This window comes from Eptatretus burgeri, chromosome 5 (assembly GCF_056783735.1).
Source record: "Eptatretus burgeri isolate ZD-2024b chromosome 5, Ebu_testis_v1, whole genome shotgun sequence".
NCBI classification, from domain to species: domain Eukaryota; kingdom Metazoa; phylum Chordata; class Myxini; order Myxiniformes; family Myxinidae; genus Eptatretus; species Eptatretus burgeri.
The window spans coordinates 48119374-48144373 of NC_140965.1; the positions used below are offsets into that span (position 1 = coordinate 48119374).

Sequence of the window (25000 nt, forward strand, 5' to 3'; positions counted from 1 at the left end):
GGTCCTGAATTTGAGCCCTGTTGGCTACTGAATTAACACTAGGTGGGGTTGACTCAGCCTGTCATCCTTCTGAAGTCGGCAAAATGAGCCCCAGTGAACTGCTAAAAGGGGCATTGCATCAGTGATGCCCCCATACTCGGTAGCAGTGGCGATGCACCGTCGATCATAGCCAGTTGAAAGCTTGAAATCATGCCACCACAATAAGTGGAAGTTTATTTTTTTAAAATACAGATCTGGATGTTACCTTGAACACCAGGGTGTGTACCTGAGCACAAAGTAGCCTTGACAGAAATATGCAAATTTTTATTTCAAGGAAGCCCAAGGTCATGGCCTACTTCTCAAACAAAAAATGAAAGACATCCTGAGTAGAGTGGGAAATGGGTAGTAAGTAGAGAAAGGGGGAACTTTGATTCACGACACCTGAAAGGCATTCCAATATTGTATCAACGAGTGGGGGTTTTCAGGAAACGAGCGACAACTGTGTATTTTACATGCCATGAGTGTTATGAAAAAAAAACCCTGAACATTTACCACCTCCTGCCCTCCCTCCTCGCTGCATTATTGAACATGACCACAAGTCCCTCCCTCTTGCATCCTCTCCGGTGATCCACCTATCACACGTGATCTGGAGGATTAAATTCCCCATGCTCTGGGATGGGTACATGGACTGGCAATGAGCTCGGTGACATGCAAGCGCGCGCTGCAACATCTTGGTTGGTACCTAATACCTATGCTACACCCTTATTTATTTATTTTTTTTATTGACGAAGGATTAGGAATGGCAGGAGAGGCCACAGCCATATTTGCAGCTTCACAGCCTTCTTTCACCTTTTCTATCGTCTCTCTCCTCCTGCTCTGACAGTCCTGTCCCCCCTTAACTGGTCTTATACACACCTTCATTCAGTATTCCATTCATTGTCTCTCTCCCTGCCCCCCCCAAATCTCTTACCCCCACCTCCAGTCGAAACTTTACACTCACCTTCACTATGTTGTTTCCTTTTTTTGTGTGTTGTGGAATTGCCTTTACAAGTCCCCTCTTTAATTTTTTTTTTTTCCGAATTGTTCAAGACCACTCCATCACCATGTCATTTTGTCTCCTACACTATTCCTCCATAGACTCTTCTATCCTTGCCGACCTTGTTGTCGTCATCCCCCTTCCCCTCTCCCCTTGTCAAGCTGCTTCAAATCTACTCCCATTGATGTTTCTGTGTGGTTATTTTGGAGCCTGTTCTTCATTCTCAGTCGATTCATCAGTTTACTGCCTGATGTCATTCATGGGTTGCATGGGTCTTCCTGAAGAAGTACCTGCAGCTGCGCAAAAATCACTTTTGAGAAGAGTAACTGAGCCAAATGATAAAATGATCATTAACTCTCACAGACATACCAAGTGGAATGGTGGAATGAGCAAAGCTGTGAAGATGTTTGTTCTTTAACTACGAATCAAAGTTCAAATTGTTTGGCAGCAATCAACGCCAGTGTGTTTTTGCCAGTTAAGAGGATGTGATTTTATAGTCCTTGTACAACATCTACAGTGAAGCATGGTAGAGCATCAATGAAGACCATTTCAAGATTGGCACTGCATCAAAGCCCCAGGGTATTGCTGATCTGTGCAATTAATTGCAACCTGACTACTGACCACTGCAGGCAGATTCTTATCCATCTTACCGTTCTCTCATCGACCAACTTGTCAAGCGAGGATCAATCTTCCAAGAAGATGGCGGTCCCAAGCACAAACCAAACTCGTAAAAATTATATATTTATCGTAAAGAGATCTACGAAATGCATTCCACTGTGGAAAAAGCCTATACAAAGTCCGAATACGAATGTCGTCAAAAAAGAATCACTACTGAGAAAGCCAAATGACAACCAATCAACTTGGCTGGAAATGTATGGAGTAAAACGGACATTTGGAACAATATTTCACAATTCTACATTTGTTTTTGTTTTTTTTTACCTGTGCAGCAGTCTACATCTATGACCTGTTGCCTTTTGTTTTAATTCCTGTGATAATCTATCTATCGTACTCGTGTATTCACCATTTTTGGGGAATTTCCTCATTGTTTGTAGTCTGACAGGATGGTTCAGATGTCGCGCACTTACCTTTTGACCCATCTAGCCTGGATTCAATGACTGACCGGACTACGTTCAATGACGAGGTGCGTTGTTCCTTGGATAGATGTTGAGCTCTGTGTCCCCGTGTGCTGGCATTGGTTGATTTGACGTTAAACACACAGCGTCTTTCACAAAGAGTAGGCAAGTTCTCACAAACAACAACATTCTTCCATAATCACCTTGACCCTGAACAAATTACAAATTGGTGACAAAATATACCGTGTTATCTGTAATACGGTTTATCGGCACCCTGAACAAATTTTACATTCCTCCCCGAATCGCCTTCAACTGAATATCAAGCGTGTTCAGCTGGTTCGGAAAATACTTTCCCCATAAAACCTTCCCCATCCGACCCTGTAAGAAGGTGTGAATAATTGTGGCTGCTAAAGTGTTCGTCATTTGAGTCGTCGGCTTTTTGTTTTTCACTTTTTTCCTTAATTATTTGAAATTATTTAAATGAAATAAATATTTATATTCATCAAAAAATGAACCCATGAAGTATATATTCTTTAAAAAGAAAACTTGTGATTCCGTGTTAACACATCTCCTTCAATGGAGTTTGTTGTTCTTGATGAATATTCTAATGGAAGGATACTATCAAGTTTTAAACATCATAAACAGTGCTGTGGTTTTCACTAAAAAATTTTTTTTAACTCATCATGATAATTTTTGTTGTACACTGAACATTCCTCACCCAGGTTTGACTTCCAGCAAGGTATTTTCCAATCAATCGGCTTCAAGGAGTTCCACGATTATCTGAATCGGCCATTGGACTGCTCTGTCCAAGAAAGTGAAAAGCTTCTCCAAAAAGGCAAGTTTTGTCCACGGTGAAGCCAGCCCACACATGCCCACTTTTTTTGTTTGTACACACTGTCGAGGCTCGTATGAGAGCTAACACACAGAACGTACAACAAGGTGAGCAGGAGCCAAGAGGGGTGGGAGAGGGAAGGAAAAAAGTGTGGAACAGAGACATGAGGAGCTTTGTGGAAGGGAGAGGGATGGGGAAGGGTACACGGGGTAAAGAAGATGGACGCGACAGGGATTTTAAGGAAGGAAAGCAGGGAATTTGAAGGAGGTGGGTTTAGGGTGGATTAGCGGGGGTAGAAAAGATCGTGGTTTTGGATGGGGGAAGATGAGAGATAGTGGTGAACAGCTATTCTGACGACCCAGAGGGAAGAGTGGGATTGAAGAGATTGTGAGAGTTTGTCTTTCATGTAATGTATGCATAAGCTCTTCCCTGTGCCTTAGATCACTGTTAAAAAAGACCTTTCAGAGGCTCAATGAGTTTTCTCATAGATTGATGGAGGTATGCTAACCTCCCTGAGAATAAAGAAGTGACATTTCAGACATGAGCCCTTCTTATTATTATTTTTCTTCTTCTATTCAAAGAAAGAGCTTTTATGAAGGGCTCACGTCCTAAACTTCACTTTTGATGGGCTAACTCCCGAATGCATCCCTTCACTCTCTTTCCAAAGACAGTTTTTTAAACCAACAATTCAATCATGACGCAGCCGTTCTCTTGAAGCTTAGGGGACTTTTCTCGACTTTAAATAGAAAATCCTTTTAATACCGCTGTCTTCACCTGAATTTGAACCCACAACTTGCTTCTAGGATGCCAGTCTGTCATACTCACCGATAAGCCACCACCTACCCAAATGTGGCCAATGAAGAAGAAAGGTCGATGGGCAACACAGAAAACAAGATATATGAATGAAGAAGATTAATGTCTGCTTCAAGTGCAAAGCATTCTGTGAACTTTCCATGCTATGCGTAGCCTTTTCTCACCAAGTCTAGCATGCCACCACGTGCAAGACATGTCCCACCTGTTCACCCGAGGGCCGCTTCCCATTTTATAGTGAAGTTTGATAATATGTTTGAAATATTGCACCAGTGCAATTGACTGCCATCTGTTTGAGCATAGCGTCTTGCCCGGAGGTGCTTGGGGACCTGTGGCTTTGTCGACGGAGTATCTGAACGTGCAGACATCCTTGGTTCAAGAAACGTTTGGTTTCCTTAAAACTTTGTTTCCTCGAATGCAAAAGTTCTCACCTGTGGGCTTTTTCTTTGCACTGAGGATATTATAATATATATTTTACTCTTAATTTTATCCAAAATGTGGTGGTTGGCTTTTCTTTGTCGCATTTCTGTGTGCTAATTTTCTTTTTTAAAGAAAGAAAATCTAATTCGTCGATCATGCTCGCTCGGAATTATGGGAAAGAATTTGTCACCAATGAATGTCTGGTCCTTTGAAATGTCATCCGAAGATTGAGGATTTATAGTTTCAATTTTTTGGGGTTTTTATGCATCGTCAAGGTTTGGGCAAGAGCTAGTATTATTAAAGCACTGAACGGATCAGGACACATTAGGATAAAAGGACATTTGAGAGAGGGGGGAAACACAAACAACAGAGTTGAAGGACAAGATGGAGGGAGACTTGGACAAACAATGAGTGGAGGGAGGAGTGGAGGGGGGCAGGAAAGGACACATGGGGTGGACAGGATGGATCCAGGAAGGAAAAGGTGCAAATTTGGGAGAAGGAGGACTGGGGTGGGGTGATGGGTTTAACGAGGGTAGAAAAGATCATGGTGCTGGATGGTGGATCATACTGTTATAATAATAATAATAATATGCTCTCTTACAAAAAACTTTTGATTTGAAAAAAAGTCAATTGGGCCCATCAAAGTCTGCACTATTATTACCAACCTATGGTTGTTGTCCATGCTTTATCCTTTTAAATGCCAAGAGTCAAGCAAGGAAGCAGCAGAAACCATTTTTCAAGTCTTTGGTATGACTTGGCTGAGGTCTGTACGACCAATCTCCCAGACTCAGAGTGAACGCTCGAACCATCACACTATCAAGGCTGGTAAAAAGTTATTGTGATATCTCTTCATTCCACACATTTACCATGCCATTACATCTGGTAACCTTCGATGTTTTATGAGAAAGGTGTTGAATCTTCAGTGTCTCTCACTGCAGTTGGGTGTCCGGGTTGCTCTTTGTCTGCTTTTGAAACAACACGGTGCAAGGTTAACATGTTTGCACATCACAAGCAAGGCATCGTCAATTCTACCGTATATACATTTACATATATTGTTGCAGGCCGGGGGTTCGGTGGCGAGAACGACCACTAGGTGGGGAAAGCTACGTCGTCTCCACAAGACTCGTCGGAAATGTAGGCCGTCGCTCCGGATAATTCCGTGACGCGGCGGGTCACTGAACCGACCATGGTCGCCAATATTTCAAACGAGTAGTGTAGGGTCTATTTGTCTATAACCAATTTACGTAATCAACTTCGCGATTTGGACTACCAGGGAAACCACGCCCTCGGCACGTCTTGCTCAAACCGGGTCACTACCAACTGCGGTAGAGTTCCAACTACCGACTACCAACTCCGGTTCGGGTGCAGCCGAGCGGAAACTGCCAAAGCCGTGCCGGCTGGAATGAACGGATTATCGGGAATAAAACCCCGCCTAAACTCAGATCCGAACCATGCTGGACCAATGCAAGAAGGTGCGGAAACGGACTGGGAACATTTCTGTGATGATTTATTTACAGTTAATGAAGACACAAAGCAAGACTTGATGTGAATATGCAAGCAAGGAATATCTACAATGATCCAAAAACACTTATTCAGTTCTACTTAAAGACTGGTCACACACACACACACACACACACACACACACACACACACACACACACACACACACACGAAAAGAAACCCAGAGTTCTTTCTTGGACCCTCGCAGCCGAGGAGAGAGACAAGCTGGGGGTCAGAGTTCGGATGGGTACCTGGCCGTCGGAGAAAGGGGATACTCCGTGCTGCGGCACCTGACAATGGTTGCTGGTTTTGTCCCCAGTCGCACGTGTGGGACTCGAGGTTCGTGGCGGAGCTTGGGTGGTGAATGGCCGGGGTCCACGGAGGGGGGGTCGGGGTCGCTCTTTCTTTCCTTGTAGAGGGCCAGCAGAGACACGTTCGCCGCCTTGACGACCTTTTGCTCAACCCTCGTGACAGCCCTCGTAACAACCACTGTTACCACCCCTTCGTAACAGCAAAAACCCCTTTCGTGACAGAAAAAAACCCACCAAAAACTCTGCTCTCAGAGAGTGCTCGGGAATTTATGGACCTCCCTCAGCGTGGAGGGGCCTTGGTGAACACACCTCGCTGTCCGCCTTTGATTGGATAGGGTCCCACGGCATACCTTTCTGGGGCGGGGTTTCGGCCTTGTTTGGAGAAAGCCGACCCTCCCCTTCACACGTGTTTGAGAAAGGTCGTTGTGGTGAAACTGCCTCGAACATCCTCGGGAATCCATCTCAGGCAAAGGCGCGCTGTGGCCTGCGAACTGAGGGCTGCAAGCGCGATGGTACCATGGATCGTAATGGGCCAAGGGGTCATGCAGATGGGATGGTTGTTAGATGGCTTGTTAGATGTAATAACCTCACTAAAATAAATCAAAACACACGCCTTTGATTCTCCCACTAGACAAAAGGAAGGGGATCTGATTACACACATACTTAACGATATAACTGACTTTTGGGACATCTGTATGTTGAATGCAATTGGTTTCCAGATCCGTGAATATATATATATATATATATATATATATATATATATATATATATATATATATATATATATATATATATATATATATATATATATATATATATATATATAGATATATATATATATATATATATATATATATATATATATATATATATATATATAGGTATATATCATTGTTTTGTGTGGCCTCCATGCCAAAGAGCAAGTATATGAAGGGTCACATGGCAGCCATTTTAAACGATCATTTTAAACTTTTCAGTTAATTGACAACCAGGTGACACCAGTTGACGACATACATCAGAAGTAAATTTAAAATGCAATTTATTAAAACCCACTGTTAAAATGCGTTCATATCATGTGATAATAATTCAATCACATTTCAATCATAATTCATCAGTAACTGTAAAATGCCACAGAGGACATTCGAGTCATGGTCACTGCTTTTTAAAACGTAATCAAAGTTGCACACACATATTTCAATGCAGCTTCAAATACTTCAACAACTCTTTAGAATAATAAATTTCCATCCTGTGAGAAAGCAACTTTATACTCATGTTTTAATAATACACCCCCTTTAACAGGAGTTGTGGCTTGAATCACAGTCAGAAACTTGCAGTGTCCGAATGTGCAATTGATGAACCTTGCCATGCAGAAACAAACATGCAGATGAACGGTCAACCTTGTGTGTATGTAGTGGAGTGAGCCCCATGGGAATTATCGCACAGTATGGAAATCTCACTGCGACTCCGGCCGAACCATCAGAAGGAGTTGGGAGGAGGGATGACCTTGGCGCGAGCTGCCCAGAGAAGCTGTCAGCGTGGGATGTCAATGTGTTGTTTTGCACCCCGAGTGTTGTGTTGGCTCCTTGTGAGCGCAGCCAGTCTGCCAGTAGGAGTTGATCCGAACACCGGCAGGATGCACTGGATCATGATCAGGTCTGTGGTCAACGTGAGCCCAATGATGCAAGGCTCACGATGCCGTTCCAGCCTGCTCATTGTTGTGCACCATCCGTTTGGCCCTTACTTTGCAACGCAAACGTCTCAGCACTCCGCCCCTCCAAGGCTCCGTACGCTGCTGGAACTGGATCTCTGGTTCACCTCCAAGACCTCATGCGAGTCGCTTCTGCTTTGGAGGAAGCCATGGAGGTGGAGGAGGTGGAGGTGGTGAAGCTCATCACTTCACCTTTTATGGCAATCACACAAGGTCAATCCCAATACAATTGGTCAAATCCCAATTCTGCCTCGGAGGAGGGGAAGCTCATCGGTTCACCTTTTATGGCAACCACGCAAGGTCAATCCCAATACAATCGACATACTATGTGAATCCAAAGCCTGACCATTGATTCGGAGCGTTGTTTTCCATAACAAATATTTCACCCATTTCGTTTCACTTTAATATAGGAGTGTAAATCTCTTGTTGATCGAAAATTCATCTTCAAAGTTTTGTTGATAATCAATTACGGTGCCAAATGCCATTGGTGTATTCAGTTGTCTGGACACGTAACCTTTTCCTCCCCCAAAAATCCCATTTGTTTAATTCACTGTAACTCGAGTTGCCTTTCTCACAGAATTATGCAATGAAAAATGTCTTCAACACAAAACTTAACATTTCTAATTATATAGGATTTACTAATTTGTAACGTGTGTGTGCGCGTGCGTGTACATATATACAGTGCCTATATAAAGTCGACACCCCCTTTCAAAATTTTCACCTTTTGTTGCCCTTTCGCCTGGCATTAAATTGCATTAAATCAGACTTTTTCCACCTTTCTTTACACATCGTAACCCACAACCTCCAAGTGAAAAACAAATTCTACAAATTTCAGAAAATTAATTGAAAATACAAAACTAGAATATCTTGGTTGGATAAGTGTCCACCCCTCTTATCGCAATTGTAAATTAGCTCAAGTGTAATCAATCACCTTCAAAATGACACACCAAGTTAATTGGCCTCCAACAGTGTTAAATTGTAGTGAGTGATTATTTCATAATAAAATCAGCTGTTCCTGCAGGTTTCCTATGCTGGGTAATTTCTTTCACAGCAAAGACTCAACCATGAGCACCAAGAAGCTTTCAAAAGACCTCCAGGATAAAGTTGTGGAAAGGCGCACTTGCGCCTCAGGGGATGGGCATTGACCATATTGAATAGCTTGACCAACTGATCAGGGGGTGGGTATAAAAATATTTCCAAGGCCTTGAATATCTGTTGGAGCAGTCAAAGACAATCATCAAGAAGTTTCAGGCGTATGGTACCACCAAAACCCTGCCGAGATCAGGCTATCCCTCCAAACTGGATGACCAAGCAAGGAGGAGACTCATCGAGAAGCCACCAAGAGGCCAATGGCAACCTTGAAAGAGCTACATGCCTTTATGGCAAAGACTGGTCACTGTGTGCTTGTGACAATATCCCAAGTACTCCATAAGTCTGCCCTGTATGGTACGGTGTCAGGAAGGAATAGGCCTTAATCTATCCCTTCGAAAGCGTTCTTCATGCGCTACCCACTTGCAAGCTAAAACATTATTTATGTGGTGCATTAAATTGGTCATTCTCAACTCAAAACAACTTCCACACGAACGATCCCATCTCGGGAACTTTTTCACAAGCCTCATTTCTGTATCTGTTTGAATTTGGCATGTGTACCGAGCCCGCACTACATTCGGAGTGATGTGTCACATAATTAGCATGTCACGTCGCTCTCAGCCAATCAGCATTGTGGATGACCGTCCGACCGTGCAGTTACGGTTTCGTTTTCAATATCATCATTTATCAATGTTTTACTGTTTTTCATCGTAAAAGTGACTAAAAATTCGTGAAATGTATGGTATTATTCATGTGGAGGACCAGGGAGATGACAATCTAAAGGAATTTAATCAAAAGATGGTGGAGTATTGTTGCCAGTGTCCATGCGCGCCTCGAAGTTGTTGTCCTCATGCTGGTCGTGGGTCAGTTGGCCCTGGCCTTGTTCTGCCCAGGGCCTGGAGATACAGTTTTAACTGGGTCCACTGGGCTGTGGCAATATCTGCCTGGATTTTAGCTGTGGCCACCGTTTTTCTGGGAGTGTATGGGAGACCTCTAGGTTTATAAGATCCTGGACGAGGATACAGGCATAGATTAGGAGTGGAGGAGAGAACATTAGCTCCACCAGATCCTGGAGGAGGATGCAGGCTTCTCAGAGTGGATGAGAGAACTTTGGGTCTTCCAGATTCTGGAGTAGGATGCAGGCTTTGAGGAGTGGATGAGAGAAATTTGGGTCTACCAGATCCTGAAGGAGGATGCAGGCATTGATCCTGCTTCCTCTCGCAAGAAAGTTTGCAGATGCACTTCCTATGGCTGATCTGATTCTCTAACATCTCCTCATTGAGGTTGTGCTTGAAGTTTGTAGCTGCACCCAATCATGAGCCAGGGTGCTCTAGAAGATGTTGGAATAATAGCCAAATTGAAAAAAAAGGTGGGGTATGGAATCCAGGGAGATTGGAAGCAACGAATCCACAGCACTGGATTCGAAGGGTGCGAAGAAAACTAGAAGGGGTGGATGACACTCTTGGATCCGCCTAACCTGGGACGACTTGCACTTCTGGTAAGGTGCCTTGATGCTTACTGTCCTAAGGGTTCAGTTTTGCTAGAAATTGGGACATGGTTAAGAAGTTATAAATCGGGCGACTTGTTTTTGAACTGCGGGCACCTCAACCGGAAGCCCCCACCATCTTTGTTGCATGGTACCTCCTCGCTGCCTAGTTGAGGATCACGTGTGTAATAACATTTAAGCAATGGTCTTGCAGGGTTTTAAATGAATGATTGATATTGGGTTTACATGTGTGAGTGTGTGCGGGAATCTTCACTTGATCCATGTCACTAATCTGTACCAGAGAGACGGGGCCCACATAAATTTGGATGAGGTAAATTGCGATGGCTCCGCAGGTAACGTTGGGGATCCACCACCATATTGTAGCATCCACCAGAGATCGCAGTCTTTCGAAGGGGGTTATATATATATATATATATATATATATATATATATATATATATATATATATATATATATATATATATATATATATATATATATATATGTTTAAAAAAATTTTTTTTTGGTTGAGGTTTTGTCTGGTATAGTAGATTTGTGTGTTTTCTGACATTTTCTACCTGGCCCAGGAGTTCGGAGCGAGGAACCAAGAGTTTTGCAAATATTGAATTGTTATGTTTAAGGGGTGTAGAACGTTAAGAAGAATAGGTAAGTTAGTTATGGCTCGTTTCCCACAGCCCCTCCTAATTTATTTCATAGGCCAATTAGGTGTGAGTCAGCAAGTGGTAAGGCTGGAATGGTAACGGCTGCATTGAACCTTGCAGGAGCTCCAGTTCCAGGGACGGGGCTGTGTTATGTTTGTGGGGTAGGAGGTTCACATGAAAGATGGAAGTGTATAGAATAGTTTTGTCTGTGGACGTGTAGGAGACATCTCAATGTAAATCAAGTCAGGAAACTATGAGCTTAAGTGTTACATGTCACCACACGGGGAGTGGTGCTGTTAATTAGGGAGGGATTAAGGATAATTTCCTCCAGTTTGTGATTGACCCGTGACCTTGTTTTTGCATTTCACGTGGTGCGATCACTGGGTAAATCAAAAATAGGTGGAGTGTGACGAGCACTCGATCTCCATTTCCTGCACCAATGCATGTTTTCAGTTGTGGGGGAACTCTGGGAAGGGTTTGAAACAGCAAAGGGCTTACCTTGGGAGCCTTTCTTGGTTGCTTTGTGCAGCTGCTTCAGCTGGAAGAGCATGGAAGGAGTCAATTTATTTTATATATTTTAATTATATTTTCTATATTCAAGTCAATTTATTTATTTACTTATATTATCCGAGCCACCTGGGTTTAATTGATTAGGTGAGAGATGATTGGTTATTCCTTGCATTCACAGGTCAGTGATGTGGGTGGGTCTTTCTTTATCATTTATATATTGACTGCTTTCAACATTTGCATGTGGTACATACTTGGGAGCCTCATTGATATGCATTGCCATCTGCGCTGACGCTGATGATTCGTCAATAAGCGATGAAACCGGTCTGGCAACTGAAGGGGTGTGTAGCATTGGGATTCTCATGTTTGTACTATTCGTGAATGTCTTTACAGCTTTGGAGGAACTCTGGGAAGGGTTTGAAAACAGTAAAGGGCTTACCTTGGTAGCCCGTCTTGGTTGCTTTATGCAGCTTCGGCGTGAAGAGCATGGGAGGAGTCGATCTATTGATATAAATCCTAGCCACCTGGATTTAGTTGTTCAGGTGAGAGCTGATTCGTTAATCCCTCCATTCACAGGTGAGATATGTGGGTGTTTTTTTCTTTATTATATATATATATATATATATATATATATATATATATATATATATATATATATATATATATATATATATATATAATTATTATTTTCATGTCTGAGGCTTCTGGAGGAACTTGACACCGCCCATGCAAGACTCGAACGTTGGCACTAAACAGACGTGAATATTTTTTGTGGGGTTTGACTGGGATTCCGAGATCAAGAAAACTCCAAACAGTGCGACTGAGTTTCTCAAGTTTAATGACACAACGTTGTGGGCTAAAGGAACTATGCTTCCCTTGTTGTTTAATGTGCTGTTTTCAGGATATTGGATGATGTTAAACTATCCAAACGTTTATGGAATATTGAGGGACATTCTCTGTTCTTTGTGGATGATTTGCAACTCTGACAAGCCTTTCTTCTCCAGATAGTGGGGCAACTTAGCAAAACAATTGTGCATTTTGTGAGGAAAGCACCAAATTTGGCACACCAGTAGCCTATCATATTATGAACAGATTTGGATATTGGGCCATCTCAAAATTTTTGATGGCAGTGGAAAATGTCTGCCACAGCCATCAGCGGCTGAATTTGAGATGGCCCAATATCCAAATCTGTTCATAATTATGATATTATAATATGATATTATAATATATTATAATATTATAAAAAATCTGTTCATATTATAATGTTAGGCTACTCGTGTGCCAAATTTGCTGCTTTCCTCACAAAATGCACAATTGTTATGCTGTATTTAGCTAAGTTGCCCCACTATCTGGAGAAGAAAGGCTTGTCAGAGTTGCAAACCAGTTATTTTAGTTTTGGAATATATTTTTGAATTGTTTATTAATTTATTGGCATGACAGGCACGCATTAAAATGTCAACCTTTTTTGGGGGGGATATACTAGTATTGTACATGTTGGTGTAGTGCACAGCAGTCTGTCTGTTAGACACCTCTGTGGACGTTTAGCTGACATGTTCCCAACACTATGGAGACGTATTTCCTTGTATAATTTTTTTTTCACCACCAAGTCTTTGCTCCAAAAGTAGAATTTTTATTCTTTGAGTTTGTGTTCAAATGATTGGTTTACAAAGTTGTTTTTTTCACTCCTCTTGCTCAACTTGGAGCTTCCTGCTGCATGGCCGTTTCCTTAGATATCGACGGGCATGGAAGTTGTAAATGCACGCGCCGTGCATGTACCTGCGATCTTGCCACTTGCATTTTCATACATGTGCGAGCAACAATTGGCCGACAACATTTGCTGGAACAAGACTCCCTTTGTTTGCTGTGCATGCTGATTCTGCTGACTGTACACTCTTTAAAGTTCATCCAAGAGAGTGTTTCTCTCATTGTTTTTATTATTTTTAAGGAAGCAATTTAACAGGTGTTTGCACATGTCTGACTTCATACAGCCAGATGACCCGTCATTTTGTGGCAAATACTTTGATGTAAAAAATCCATAAAGGCTTATGGGGTGTTGTGCTGTGGTTGTGCCACCGGCATTCAAAATGTCGTGGCTATTTCACTGTGGTTGAGTTTGTTGCGCTGAAGGTTTCTATAACTTTAATTTGACACGATGATGCCAAAGTGTTTGAAGTTTAATGCACGGGTTGAAGCATGTCCGCGTTTTCGCCCTTGGGCGAGGCGTGCCCTCAACTCTTCCTGCATCACGTCCCTGAAACGTCATCGAATGATCGCCTGCCTTTCAACATGTTAATGCTGCTCACGCTAACCGCATGCACCCCTTCCCCCCTGCCCCGCATCTACCCTGCTTTTTCGTTGGCCCCTTGTCTCACGGCTAACTGTGCAATCCCCTGTCCCCGTGTCTCGAACAGGAATCGAGGCCCTCAAGCTGGCCACACGACGTTATGCACGCAAGCAGTACAAGTGGGTGAAGAACCGCTTTTTACAACGTACGCTCAAATCTGGAACTTTTTTATTTTTTTTTACTTGTTATTCAATCAGCATTTGTTTCAGACTTTTCAATTTAATGACCATGTCCTGAAAATGTAAACGTTTTCTCATTATGTACATTTCATTATTCCCCATCTCCTGTGATTGCCCTTTTCCTCCATTATTGATATCTTCCTCTTTGTCCCCTAAGATTGCCGATCTCTCCACCGTCCCCTCATCACCTCCCTCTCCCTGCCTCACACCAGGCCACTGCCGATTTATTTGTTTAATTCCTCCCCACCTCTCCAACAACTTTACCATTCCTTCCATCTCTTCCTTCCACATGATCTTTCTGTTGTTTGTTTTTCTCCATTTATTTGGGTAGCTCTGGCATATATTGCGAGAGATACCCAAATAATAGCTCTTCCATAAGCCCAGAGCAAGTAAATATATAACACACACATACACACCAACTGTTCATTACCTCTACCACAAAAAGTGGATGAAGGTTATGTTTTCACCCCTCTGTCTGTGAGCACGATGTCTCATAATTATCGATGGATTTGGACAAAACTTGGTGGATGGGTTGGGTATGTGACGAGAACGAATTGATTCAATTTTGATGAAGATCCAGTTATGAGAATTAAAAAAATTTTGAAGTGATTCTTCACTATTGAGAGATGGGGCTAAAATCGATACATAGCATTATATCGCAAAAAGTTGTGGATGGATTATTACAAAACTTGGTGGATGAGTGGATACTTGACAAGAACAAGCCAATTTTGGTTTAGGTCTGGATGCATATCTGGCCTATCAGTGGGATACAAAATGTAAACTGTACAGTGTACACCCTGGCGGAGGTTTGCCCTCAACCGAGAGCCGTTCTAGTTTTCATTGTCGAGCTAAAGATTGACCCGAAGTACCGGACGTAATTTCCGTTGGCATAGCAAGCCTGAACATGACCATGGCAGGCCCTTGCGGAGATGGAATGCCTCACGGGCATGGCTCGCTTGTTGCACTGTAGCTCTCGGTACCTTCGCTAATCCCCACCCGGGGCATTTGAAGTTTGTTCAACCTTGATATATGCTGTTAGTCCGAGTGACCTGTTATGGAATAATTGGCTTTGCTTATTGAGATGGTAAACACTTACTTTTGAAATGGCATTCCTCAATCTGCTCTGACACACTCAGATTTATCCAGCCCTCATTTTTCAACATTTTTTATTTGTAATCAATTAGTTCATTAGATTGTGACTCGTTTCCTTTCTTATCTGATGTAACGAAAAGACAACTGTTTTCCTTGAACTTGCGCGCTGCCTTTTTGGACATTTAGGTTTAACCCTTCAGTATACGAGCATATTAAATAATTTATTGTGATCACAATTGTCCCCTTAGCTTAATGGCTCGCCACCAGGTAGTAAAGTCTGTAACCTTTCATTTTTTCAGTTTTATAATGTTCAGTCAAGACAGCATTCTAATAACCCTTCCCGAATCGGGCGGTGTATGCAACTGTTAAGCCGCCCTTTTCGGATATCTGGAGCGTTTGGGGGAATTTAAATTTGGAGTGAAACGTTGCAAGAGTGTTGAAGGTACAAATGGAATTACCCAATCAGAACTGGGCAGCCTTTGGGTGCATTCCAGTGGGTTTAAAACTCCAACCACATTGGATAGTTTGTGGTTAGTTGCAGTGTTTTGGGGCTGGGCCCAGCAGTGTTTGGCATTTTATACTGAGGAGTCACCCCCACCTATAGGGTCCATCCAAAAAAACTTGACACAAATATTTGTACTCGTTATCGTATTTTATGAAATCATTTATTTTCTTGATACATTGCTTTAGCTTTTCAGTGTTTGCAAGACGGTCGAGATTATCAGTACAAATTATTTGCATGTAAATGTTCTCCTTTATGAGTAGTTAGGCAAACGGCACACCTTGGATAAAAGCACTACATTGCAGAGGACTGATGGTCGTACCAGTGTGTGATGTGAGCAGGGTCGAGGACTTGATCGTTAAATTGAATTTCAGTTAAACAATCCCATTAACTTTTTGGGATCCAAAGGTTGGAGCCATTCTGCACAAACGCATACCTGTTACATGAACTGTTCCATTTTTGCAAATCGTGATGTGAGGCCGTTTGTGTGCAGGCCCTCAGAACAACCTTCCACCTGTGTTTGGCCTTGATGCCACCGACCCTTCTCTGTGGGAGAAAGCCGTACTGGAGCCTGCCGTAAGCATTGTTGAGAGCTGCCTTCAGGTTTGTCCGCTTTGGGGACAGTTGTCATGGCTCAGGAGGCTGTTAAATAACTCAACTTTTAAATGTGTGCGTGTGTGTGTGTATACACACATATATATATATATATATATATATATATATATATATATATATATATATATATATATATATATATATATATATCCACACACACATACATGTATACATACATGTATACATACACACACACACACACACACACACACACACACACACACACACACACACACACACACACACACACACACACACAGTGGCCATAAAATCTAGAAACGGAGGCAAAATATACATTATAAATGGTTTATTGACATTACATTACATTTCAATAAATTTGTTCAGTGACATTACATGACATGTTCAATGTGTTGTCCCTCATGAGAAATGCACAGTTCATTACCCTGTGTAAAATTGCAATGAACGCGGTGCATTGATGTCGCATTTCCATCAATCTCTGCACATGCATCCGTGGTTCGTGTCTGATTTTCACTGAATAAACCTGTGCCCTCAGCATACCCCAGAAGAAGTAATCAAGGGAGTTCAGATCTGGCGAGTGTGCAGCCTACTCCACAGGGCCACATCGTCCAACCCAGTTGGGGAAATTATCGTCCAACCATTCCCTCACTTCAAACCGTTACAGAATGACAATATTATCTATGTTTCCAGACTTTATGGCCACCCTGTATAAATCTGTCTCTCTGTCTCTCTCTGTCTCTTTCTCTCTCACTCACATCTTGATTGACAGAACCCCCAAACCAAGCATTCACGAACACTCGACCAGGCCACCTTAAATATTTTGGGCCTTGCGATGTGTTTATTTATTTTGTCTTTGTCATTCCCACTTGTCTATTAAAGGTTGGACTCTTGGCATGGTTTAGTTACTTTAGTGTTAATTTTAAACATGCTGAATATAATTTACTTTAATCAGGCATTAAGTACAATAGGCTCAGTCAGTGCTTGGTGCATTACTCAACCCCATAAATGTACGTTTGATGTTGACCTATTTTATGGTGACAGCATCAGGAATATTCCAAACAGTCTCATCAACCTTGTCATTTTCCTGCTGAGTTCTTCTTTCATGCTGTCCAACATTTGATGTTGAAGTGAATATTTCCATATACGTGTAATGGGTAACCTGTGCTTTATTCCTCCAAACAGGGGGAAACACCAGTGGTCTCTGCAATGAACATGGAGCCTCAAAATCATAGCAGCAAGCAGCTGCGTTTCAACTGTGACTTTTGCTCCAAGATTATCATTGGGGAAAGACAGTGGCATGGTACATACTGCTCCAAAATCAAGGGAGTCCTATGTTGTCAATAGAAGTGTCCATTTCCCCTTCCCTCTCCTCCAAACCTGCACCCACCCATAGCTATCCTTGGTAGTCTCAGGTGGAGGCAGTTGTGTTTAATTGCACTTTGCTGATCTGCAACAAAGTCGAAAGAGCTTTTAAAGCCATAATGGTCAGTCAGTCAGTCCTTCCTTCCTTCTTCCAGCAGTTGGTCCATCAACCTTTTTTTTGTTTTTTTCCATACTCCTCCGAGGCGGCTCACCAGATTGTTTTGAAACTCGGCATGGTGCTTCATGACGGATATGTGCAAAAGCTCATGGAACCATTTTTTTTTGAATTTCCATCCAGCTGGTGAAATAATTAGTTAATTCACTCAAAATGTAATCTATGTTTGTACTCGTGAGATTCCGTCAAAAACATTTCCTCGTTATTTGATTTTATCCTCCTAATCCTCTTCATTTAATTTGATCTTTATCATTATTTAATTCAACCTATTCATTTAATTTGATCTTGATCATTATTTAATTCAATCTCTTACATTTTAACCTCTTAATGTCATTTATGCCCTCTTCCTTTGAAGAACAGGAAAGAAAAGGGGATTGGAGGACAGAGTTTGGGTGGGGGACAGTGCTTTTCGTCCTTTTAGTCATTTTACTCTTTTCTACCTTTTAAGACCCTTTCAACACTTTGGACCCCTTTAGACCTTATAAACCCCTTAACACCATCTTTATCACCTAATGCAGCCTGACTTCAACTGCCCGAGCATCTGTCCCACATGTGACTTCATTTTTCTTCCTACCAAATTCTGCATGCTACATCTAATAAATTGATCAAGGACCCAGCCTTTGTATTCGACCGTTACTCTACCTCATCTCCCATAAGACATTTATTATTAATATCCAATACACAATTTAAACTGCCTGCTGTCCTATCTTTGGTTCAGGCGATTTGGGTTCTTTAATTTGCAATATTTTGATAGCCATCCCATATTTCCCCGAGGGCAAAAAGAGAACACCATGACTTACGGATAAATGTCCTATGAAGGTCAGCTTGTATGAATCACCTCATGACATTCGTTAGCTTGTCATTAGTTAGCCAGCAGGGTTCTATTGACAGTTGGGTAGGTAATTTTGCTGAGACTTGGGTTTCTGGAAGTTTCCAATTTGATATCCCTTTGAACCATGATGAAAATTATCCTTAGAATTTTTTTTTCTTCTGGTGATCACTTTTATTTGATATCAAATGATGCTGATGGTGTGGTGTTGGTGGTGTTGTTCTGGAATATGGATTTGAATTTTTGGTTTCCCATTTGGTGTCGAGCTCATTTAGTTTCTTCATTATCTGTTGCATGTAGTTGATCACAAGTCAGCCTCGCTTTATTACCCTTCGTGCGCGAAGGGAAAAGTGGGGTTAAGAAATTTGTTCACTTTGTCTGTCTGTCTGAAAACTTCAGTTTATGATTGAGGAACTACTTGATTTCAATTGAATGTTGTATTTTGAACATAAATTAGAAAACAAACCTATAGTTTAGCTGTACTTTGGCTCTGAATTTGTTCCGAGTGCGCATAGAGGAGTGATTTTTTTTTTCCAGCTGTCTGCCTGCCTGGCAGTCAAACAAACTTGAAAATCATTTCAAACAGCAAACTTACTGTTTATAGAGACATCATAAAGGACACAAACATCAAGCATGAAGAACTAATGTAACATGTTAAATAAGGTGGTGTACCAGACTTTGCATCAACGGCGATAAACTTTCGGAAAAAAAAAATTCTACAACCTTAAAAAATCTTTATTTTATCTCTATTGAATCAGCTACCAGAACACCGTAGAGCACAAATCACCTTTTTGCCACTTTCAAAACCATTCCGTTTAGCAGTACTTGGCCAAAATATTACGGCATTTTACATCGTCACAACCAATAAAATTTGCCGTTTGCAGACTCCACCCATGCCCTTGTTTCTCAAGACTGTGGGATAAGGTGTTCGATGAAGTTTCTCATTCCTGTAGTTGGGATTTTTATTAAGTGAGGCTGTAAATTTATTACCTCATAATTTCCCAGCAATCTATGCGAGCTTGATGCAAATCGTAAGTTTGGACCTTCTTCGCCTTCAGGCCAGAGTGTGAATTCTTGGTTCTGCACTTTGCTGATCCTTTGACTTTTGTTTCTTTTCGTGCCTCCAACAGCCCATCTCCGTTCCAAGGGTCACCGATACCATGTGAAGAAGAATAGGAGAAAAGTGACAGAGCTGGCGAAGACAGTGGAACACAACCCTTTGAATGAGACGCTTGAGCTCCAAAGGCCCAGCGATGGTGAAACGTCACAGTAGTGATTTGTTTGACGCACTTTCGTGCAAATTTCGCAAACTGCAGCACAAACATTTTGCTTGTCAGGTGGTACTTCACCATATACAAGAAATGGTGTTTTATGGAGATTTTTGCTCTTTGCATTAATGACTGATTTGTCCCATGTGCGAGGCCCATTAATTCTTCCGTTTACGTGTACGTCCTTTTGAGTTCTTGCACATCATTGTTTACTCAACGGCCAAAAACGAAAATCTTTCATTAATGGAGATGTACAGCAGATTCCCACTCCTCCTCACCCCCACCCCTGCCCTATCACCTTCACCCCCATGAGTTATAAATGTGTGCATTTGGTTTGTGCTTCTTCATGTAATTATTTTATTGTATGAACATTTATTGAATATTTTTTAATCAAATTATTTTGATTTTGTTTTTATGAATAAATGTTTGAATTTTATAAATTTCTCCACTCAACTTCCCCTCGACTCTTCCGCATTTTATGAGTCAAACAACTTTGAAACAAATGCACATTTAGTTTTACAAAACGAATATTATTTTTTCCAATGACCATTTCATTCAATTTCCCGCAAACAGTTGAGGTTCTTGAAATTTCATCTTCTTCTTTTCTCCAGCAGCGTCTTGCTGTTATTCCAAGAAAGTTTGAAAATTTTTATTGTGAAGTCACTGGTGGGTTTAAAAAAAAAATTCCCTTCCGATTAATGGAGATTTTCAAGTTAACCATAAGCTATAACTTGTAGGAAGATGACCAAAATGTTTGAAAAGAATTGTTAACTAACGGTTCTTCTATTTGAGTAAACACAGCATTTCTTCCTCATAGATGAAAAGGTTGCATGTCGCTCGACTCTGATTATTATGAGTCTTTTAACAGTCGCAGCCATTCTGGCCTTGTTCTCATCCTGGTTAATCACATTGTGGTTGAAATGAGTCATGTAAACCTAAACACAGCCATATACCATACACGTTTGTATTGGAGTCAATGGTTTGCCCAACTGCTGTGTTTTGGTGGTTGTAGTCACAGGTCTTATCGAGTTCTGCCCCTCACACGAGACACGAGAAAAACTGAAAGTGGTGATTATTTTATTTGTGAAAGATGACTCGATGACATGTACAAATATTTTTTTTGAAATGTTTGTACTGTTGAATTTTGGTGAGGGGGTTTCCTTACACATATTAGGTACTCAATGACTCTCTCTCTCCACTCTCTCTCGACCCTTCTGCATTCTCAAAACTTAATTTAGATTTTCTTCCTTCCCTCCCCTGGACTCTTTTTTTTTTTTTTCCCTCTTGTATCCTTTCCCTTCTCTGTCAATATACTTCTCCCCTCTCTACCTCCCATACCTTTGCATTTGTGATGGAGAGAGCATTTAATGTTGTGAGATTTCATGGGAGGATATTCCAACCCGCCTTCATTGATTTTCCATGATAAAGGTCACATGCTATTGGTTAAAAGTGCTTGTGGTTGAGACTCCTTGATGAGGAGTAAGACGCTCCATCACCGTCACTCATCCAGAGCATGCGCAGTATTGCAAAAATATCTCTATCATAATATAAGAGCCTCAGCATCTCTGTATATGGTATGTGGTAAGGTGACTTCCAAAGGTGATTTTAATGGGTCAAGTACTTCACGATAAAAGGTAAGAGTCCATTATAAGGTAACACATTCGAGCTCCTCCACCAGCCTCGACTTTGTATTCATAAAAGTAAGAGAACTGCTTGGATGGAGTTAAGATTGAAGAGTCAAGAGGAGCAGACATTGAACAAAGGAGGATATCCACCAAAAGAGTTTCAATGGTCGCATGTCATCGATGTGATGAAGATGAGATTAGTGTGTGTTCTGGGTAAGGATGGTGATCAGCAGAGAGAACTAGGCTGAAGGAAAAGTGTTTCATCATTTTCATTCTCTTTGTTGGGATTGAGATGTTGGGACACTAATCTACACGTAATGATGAGAGATTCCTTTTAATTGCTGATCAGTACCAGGAGAGCTCAAAACACTCAAGAGTTGGACTGACAGCTTCACGTGTGAGTGAATGGGTTTCTCAGGCAGCCGTTGGCGAATGCAACCCACTAAGAGATGGATTGAATTTACAAACACATGGTTAATATCCTTTATGGTTCAACCCTCCTTGTATTCAGGCAGCCAATTGTCCCCTATATTCACAGATGTACTAGATGAATGACCCCTTGCCAGTGCATAAAGCATTTTTGCTGTATTTCATTATTAATCCAAGGGTAGCTTGTGTAATTCAAAACAAATGTACCCTTTCAACGTTTTAGTTATAAGCATTACTTTGATTCACCAGCTTGACACAATATGGCAAAAGTATTATTCTTTTTCAAATTGTATTTGTTTTTAAAGCAGCCATGACATGTCTGATTGGGTTCATTGCTCTCTGTTGGGGATTTCCTCGTCTGGTCACATTCAGTGTTCTGTTCATTCACACAAACGAATTGGTCCATCTCCACTTTCTTTCACACCATTTGAAATGTTTTATCTCCAAGCCATCTGCATGGCCTTTCATCCCAATGTCTGGAATATAAAGACCTCTGTGGTCAAAACTTTCCATTTTGGGGCCATAACTCCCTAAGTTGGTCGTGCATCTGTAGCTCGGACGTTTTACATTCTGTGCATATTTTCAAAATGTGTATTTTGCATTTTGATGATTGCCTTTACAACCACAATCGAGAGACTAAACGACATGGATGCATATTAATATGTATTTCAAGTTGTCCGGCTTGTTGTTCTAACTTTGAATCACGAACACCACCTCTGTTGCAGTCGTAAAAGAAACGTGTCGCACGTCTGTTGAAGACCATTTTACGACAGATTATTTTGGCCAAAGAGGGGCTTCTTTTCCAAGACCAACGTATTTATGTGCCTTGTTTAAGTGCAAATAAGCCCTCAAGATACGTTGTTTCTGATCATTTGCCATCAACGTCCTGTTTCCATTAGGTTGGACCCGTGCGGTACGTCATCACCGCTTTATGTGGTGAGAGTACAGCAGATGCCTTCCAGATCTTTCACAGGGGCCAAGGGGAGCCTCAGCTCGGGTGGGGATCTTGTGTGTCCCGCATCTGTTGGAACGTTCCAAATTGTGTACAAGTTCAAGAATGTAAAATATCTTTTCAGAGAATTCAATTTTCAGAAGTGGAGATGTATTTTGTTACTTTACTGCTGAATGGAGGAGCTTGTACATGCATTAAAAGCAAGACAAAGTCATTAGCAGAGAATGGACAAGTCAACATAAGAAAGGCATTGTGGGTTTGAACCTGCAATTCTAGAAACATGACCGATATGTTCATATCTGTCTCTGCTGCTCATCCTGACCACCGATTTGGTGTCGCCGAAGCAGTCTCATATTCAGGGTTAAATTCGGTGGGGTTTTTTTGTTTTGTTTTCCCAGAAATAATCGGGGTGGGAATTTGGAGTTTGTTCAGGGTACTTTGATACCTCGCTAAATCTTCATGACGAACAGTGTGGGATCAATTCAACATCCACCGACACCAACTAATCCAGGCAGATGGGACACTGGCTTAATGCCCAGCCGAGTGACAGTGCACTTGGTGATGCAACACCCTGATTGAAACACCAGGATGATAGTTTATAGTGGTTGACCCAAGTCATTTCATCTTACAGAAATGAAAACTTGAATTATTATGCAAATTGAACTACATGTTAAAACTTCGCAAACAAACACACGTGGGAGAGATGAAAATATTGCATTTCATTCAATAATTGCCTGGATCGGGTGCTCCATGTTCCAAAACTTTCGCTCCTCCCCATGGACCGTATTTAGGACGTGAGCACACTTGGTGCATGTTTGAGTCCCTAAAGCCTACCATGTGTCTGAAACTTTGCACTTTTCTTGAGCCCTTTGTCCTTATAGACAAAACCGAGTTGTTTGTGCGTTTGCATTTTCCACGATGTTTGTTTCGCATTATTTATTTATTTTCTTGGTCGTAGTATTTCCTTGGTCATAACCATGTTATATATTTATTAACAAATGCAAATTGGAACCAATATCATATTTTACTTTCAATGAAATTTCTCATCGCCTCGACAAGTTGAACCAAGAGTGGGCCAAGATCCGTCTTTTGCCCGATCTTGTTCCTCATTTCCACGAGCCGTGCCTATCCATCGCTTTGTTGATGGGTTTAATCAAACGACAGCATGTACTTCACAAACGTATTGCGTGTCAATGAGAATGTAAAATGAACTGAAACAAAGTAAATGTATATTTTATAACACGTTGTTGCCCTCGCGGCTCTGGTTGCTGTCGTTTCGGTGCTCCTTCCCTGCACGATTATATCCTCTATTTTCCTCTTCCTTCAAGAAGGGTGATTGTATTGTTGTGGTTGACCAAATTCGCAAACCACCATTCAGGTCCCTTAGGTGAGACATCTCTGTAAGTATATGTGTAGTTAGGCCCAAACCCGTTGTTTCGAGGGAATAAATGTCATTCAGTCGGGCTGCGACTCTTCAGGATAGCCGTTTTTCTTTTACTATCTTTATTTTGGACCAGCCGCCATTATTACCACCACCAACCACGTCACAACGCCGCTTCACAACAACCACCAACCACAACGCCGCTTCACACAACAACCACCAACCACAACAACAACCACCAACCACAACGCCGCTTCACAACAACAACCACCAACCACAACGCCGCTTCACCACAACCACCACGACCTTTACCGTCACAACTCGCCACAATCGCATCCACACCATCTCGCGCCACTCGTGGGCACCGATGCTGGACTTGTGCAGGGCGCTCACCGAGCAGTGTGTTCAAAAACATCACGGACTTTCTGAAGAAAAACGGATCAAAAACGACTCACGCCCACTTTTGTTCCGTCCAATCGGTGAGCGAGGGGCGATTTGGCCCCGCCTCCAGGGCGTTGGAGGGCGGTCGCAATATGCAAATACATGGATCAAAAAGCATTCACGCCCACTTTTCCTCGGGCCAATGGGGAGCCAGTTAGAGAGGTGAAGGGTCGGAGGCAGAGGGTCAAGGGTGAAAGAGCGAAGCCACGGGGCTTATATAAACGGCTGCGTTCATCAGTAAAGGAGTTGTGCGGAGTTCAAGAGAGTCGTCGGTGGAGCTGGAAAGAAGTGGGAGAAGTCAAGAGTGAAGAGTTGGGACGAGCCAAGAGAGGAGACGGAGAGGGCGAGTAGACGGAGCTGTGGAGAGGTGACGGCGGCGAAGGCGGACGAGGGGGTGCTCGCGTCGGTGCCGGG

General features: G+C 42.0%; 1 protein-coding gene across 1 annotated transcript in view; it reads left to right on the top strand.

Annotated features, from left to right (window-relative positions):
* Positions 1-20215, top strand: part of TRIT1 (tRNA isopentenyltransferase 1) — a 180724-nt gene extending 160509 nt beyond the window's left edge. The window contains exons 8-14 of the mRNA XM_085881772.1: positions 2811-2923; positions 11807-11989; positions 13825-13902; positions 16024-16133; positions 16660-16740; positions 17307-17424; positions 19621-20215. Of these exons, the coding sequence (XP_085737898.1) occupies positions 2811-2923; positions 11807-11989; positions 13825-13902; positions 16024-16133; positions 16660-16740; positions 17307-17424; positions 19621-19763 (826 nt within the window). The 3' untranslated portion in view covers positions 19764-20215. The remainder of the gene's footprint in view (positions 1-2810; positions 2924-11806; positions 11990-13824; positions 13903-16023; positions 16134-16659; positions 16741-17306; positions 17425-19620) is intronic.
* Positions 20216-25000: the final 4785 nt, after the last annotated feature.